Source organism: Pteropus vampyrus, unplaced genomic scaffold, assembly GCF_000151845.1.
Source record: "Pteropus vampyrus isolate Shadow unplaced genomic scaffold, Pvam_2.0 Scaffold32, whole genome shotgun sequence".
Classification (NCBI taxonomy): Eukaryota; Metazoa; Chordata; class Mammalia; order Chiroptera; family Pteropodidae; genus Pteropus; species Pteropus vampyrus.
In genome coordinates, this window is record NW_011888813.1 from 316,211 (window position 1) to 318,750 (window position 2,540).

The window sequence follows — 2,540 nt, forward strand, 5'->3', positions numbered from 1 at the left end:
TCCCTTGGTGTTTTACTTGGTGTGCTCTCTGAGCGATCCTTACCCCCAATGGCATGGCTACCTGCCAACTCTGAGAGTGAGTTCTCTGGGATGTGGGGGATGCGAAGTTGACTCCCTCCCTCCTCCAGCCCTCAATGTAGGGCTCCTGTCGCTGAATCTGAGCTGGAATCACTTCTGCACACGGGGAGCTGTGGCCTTGTGCAGTGGCCTCCGGGTAAGGCGCTCCCTGGGAGTGGTGTGTTGAGCCCAGGTGAGAACAGCCAGGGCCTCTGGTTCCACCATCTCAAACCTCTTCCTGATGGTGACCCCTGACGGCAGTGGTGGGGGGTGCTGTGCTCTTATCAAGGGCTCTTCACATTGTTGGCCTCTCTCCCACAATTTCTGGATGCATGTATTCTTTAGTATAAATTCTACCTGGGCCTAAGTGGCATCTTTGGGGGTACTTCGAGAGAGCATTTTAATTATGGGGTATGGAAAGCCAAGAATCCAAAAAGGATGAGTCTCAAGAGAACTTGAAACTCTGAGCTCAGCTGGGAGGGATCTGGAAAGATCTGGCAGAGATCTCTTTCTCCTGGGGACCACTGAGCTCCTAGTCTGAATGCCAGCAGGGGTTAGAAATTGGGACGCGTTTGGCTGGAGCTGTCGCATGCAACCTTCTCCCCTCTCCCTGGAGACTAATGTGACCCTGAAGACACTGGATCTCTCCATGAACGGCTTTGGGAACGAGGGCGCTGCTGCCCTAGGAGACGTCCTCAGACTCAATAGCTTTCTGGCCCATCTAGATGTTAGCAGCAACAACATCGGCAGCGAAGGGATCTCCAAAATCAGCAAAGGACTGGAGGTTAATGAGAGCCTCAAAGTTCTGAAGGTAAAGCCTAGCTGGGAATGGGCCATTTCATGTGCACGTGTGTGTGTGTGTGTGCGCGCGTATGTGTGTGCGTGTGTGTGCATCCATGTGTGTGTGTGCGTGTCCATGTGTGTTAGGATGGGGGCAGTAGGATGATGGGGCTGGATATTGCTGAAGAGAATCACTGGGAAAATCTACTTTATCTTTCGCACGTGCATGTATTCTCGGCTCTCAGCTGTGAAACCAACGACTCCCTCTGTTCTCGCCTGGTGCACGTGTGGTAGTCATCTCCTGACTGGTCTTCCTTCCAATTGGGTCCCCTTCAGGCCCTTGAGCATAAATCTGACTTCCACCCGCAACCTCCTACTTTCCCTCAGCTTAGATCCCCCATAGCCTCCTGCTGCTCCAATCCATTACTCTGATTCCTGTGCACTTCTCCGACCTCAGTTTACTCCATGCTTCCACTCGCTCCCACCCAAGGCCTCAGGGTCTCTGTTCTTCTCCTTCCTCCTGCCAGGGCCTTGCTCACACTGCATTCTGGGCCTGCAGTGCTCCCTCCCCCGCTGCTCTCCTCCGCTTGCCGAAATTATTTCCTGCCTCGGAGCACAGCTCAAGCAGCAATTCCTCGGGGAACTCTGCCAAAGCCTCAGAACCCTGCTCACTCCTTCATGCAGAACTTGCCAGAGTTTCTCATCCGAATGACTATCTGTCCCCAACTAGTGTGAGAGCTTCATGAGAAAAAAGACTATTTTTGTGTTACCCATCGTTATAGCCCTCGTACCTAGCATAGTGCTGGGTGTGTAGTAGATGCCCAATGAATATTTATTAAATGAGTGAATGAATTCATATTTCATTTTAAATTAATTTGCTTATAAGTGCTAATTCATGACATAGAAGCTTCTGGGCAGTTGGAAAACACGTGAAAGGTGAGGCTCCCTCCCTGGGGCTCCTGCCATGGGCCAGGTCTATATCAGACGATCGCCTCCTTACTCACAGCCCAGCCCGCCAAAGAGGGCTCATTAGATCCACTCGTCAGATGAGAACACCGAGGCTACGTGACCTGCTCGGGCCACACAGCTAACGGGAGGCAGAGGAGAGTCAGCTCCACCTCCCTGGCTTTCCACTACAACTCCAACTTCTGCAAGATGCGGGGACCACAGATGTGGGGGTTCTGGTGGAAGAAGAATGGCAGTTAAGAATCAGTGCAAGTGATTCCTGGCATCTGAGAGGACAACCACCTTAGAACTGCTAAGGTGACAAGAGGAAGCCGTATTCTGATGTGTGGAGGGAACAAGGTGACTGCAGACCAGACCAGAGAGCCATCTAGTGACTGGGAGAGCCGAGAGGCTGGCCTGGCTGGAGTGGGACCAGGTGGAACTCAGAGAGGAGAAACAGACCTGGCCTGCAAATGACTCAGCCCCAGTGGCCAATGAAGTCAAGGAAAGTTCAGCGAACCTGAATTTTAAAAGACTAAAAAGTTGCCTCAACAAAATGGCAGCAAGAGTTGTTCTTTTAGGATATTGGTGAATTTAACATTTTTTCTACCGTAACCAAGTATAATAAATATATTTTCATTTTTTAAAATGTTTAAAAGTGAGAAATAAAATTTAAACTAGAACTCTCAGTTTGGTCACAGGTGAAGACCACAATTTTGCCACTGGTGTTATCACTGTCTACATCCAGACCCAGCCTT

At 50.5% G+C, this 2,540-nt stretch overlaps 1 protein-coding gene across 1 annotated transcript in view; it reads left to right on the forward strand.

The window, feature by feature from the left end:
* The window catches only part of LRRC74A (leucine rich repeat containing 74A), a 30,723-nt gene that overhangs the window by 12,967 nt on the left and 15,216 nt on the right, over positions 1-2,540 (forward strand). Inside the window, 2 exon segments of the mRNA XM_023528862.1 lie at positions 129-214; positions 674-868. Coding sequence (XP_023384630.1) covers positions 129-214; positions 674-868 — 281 coding nt within the window.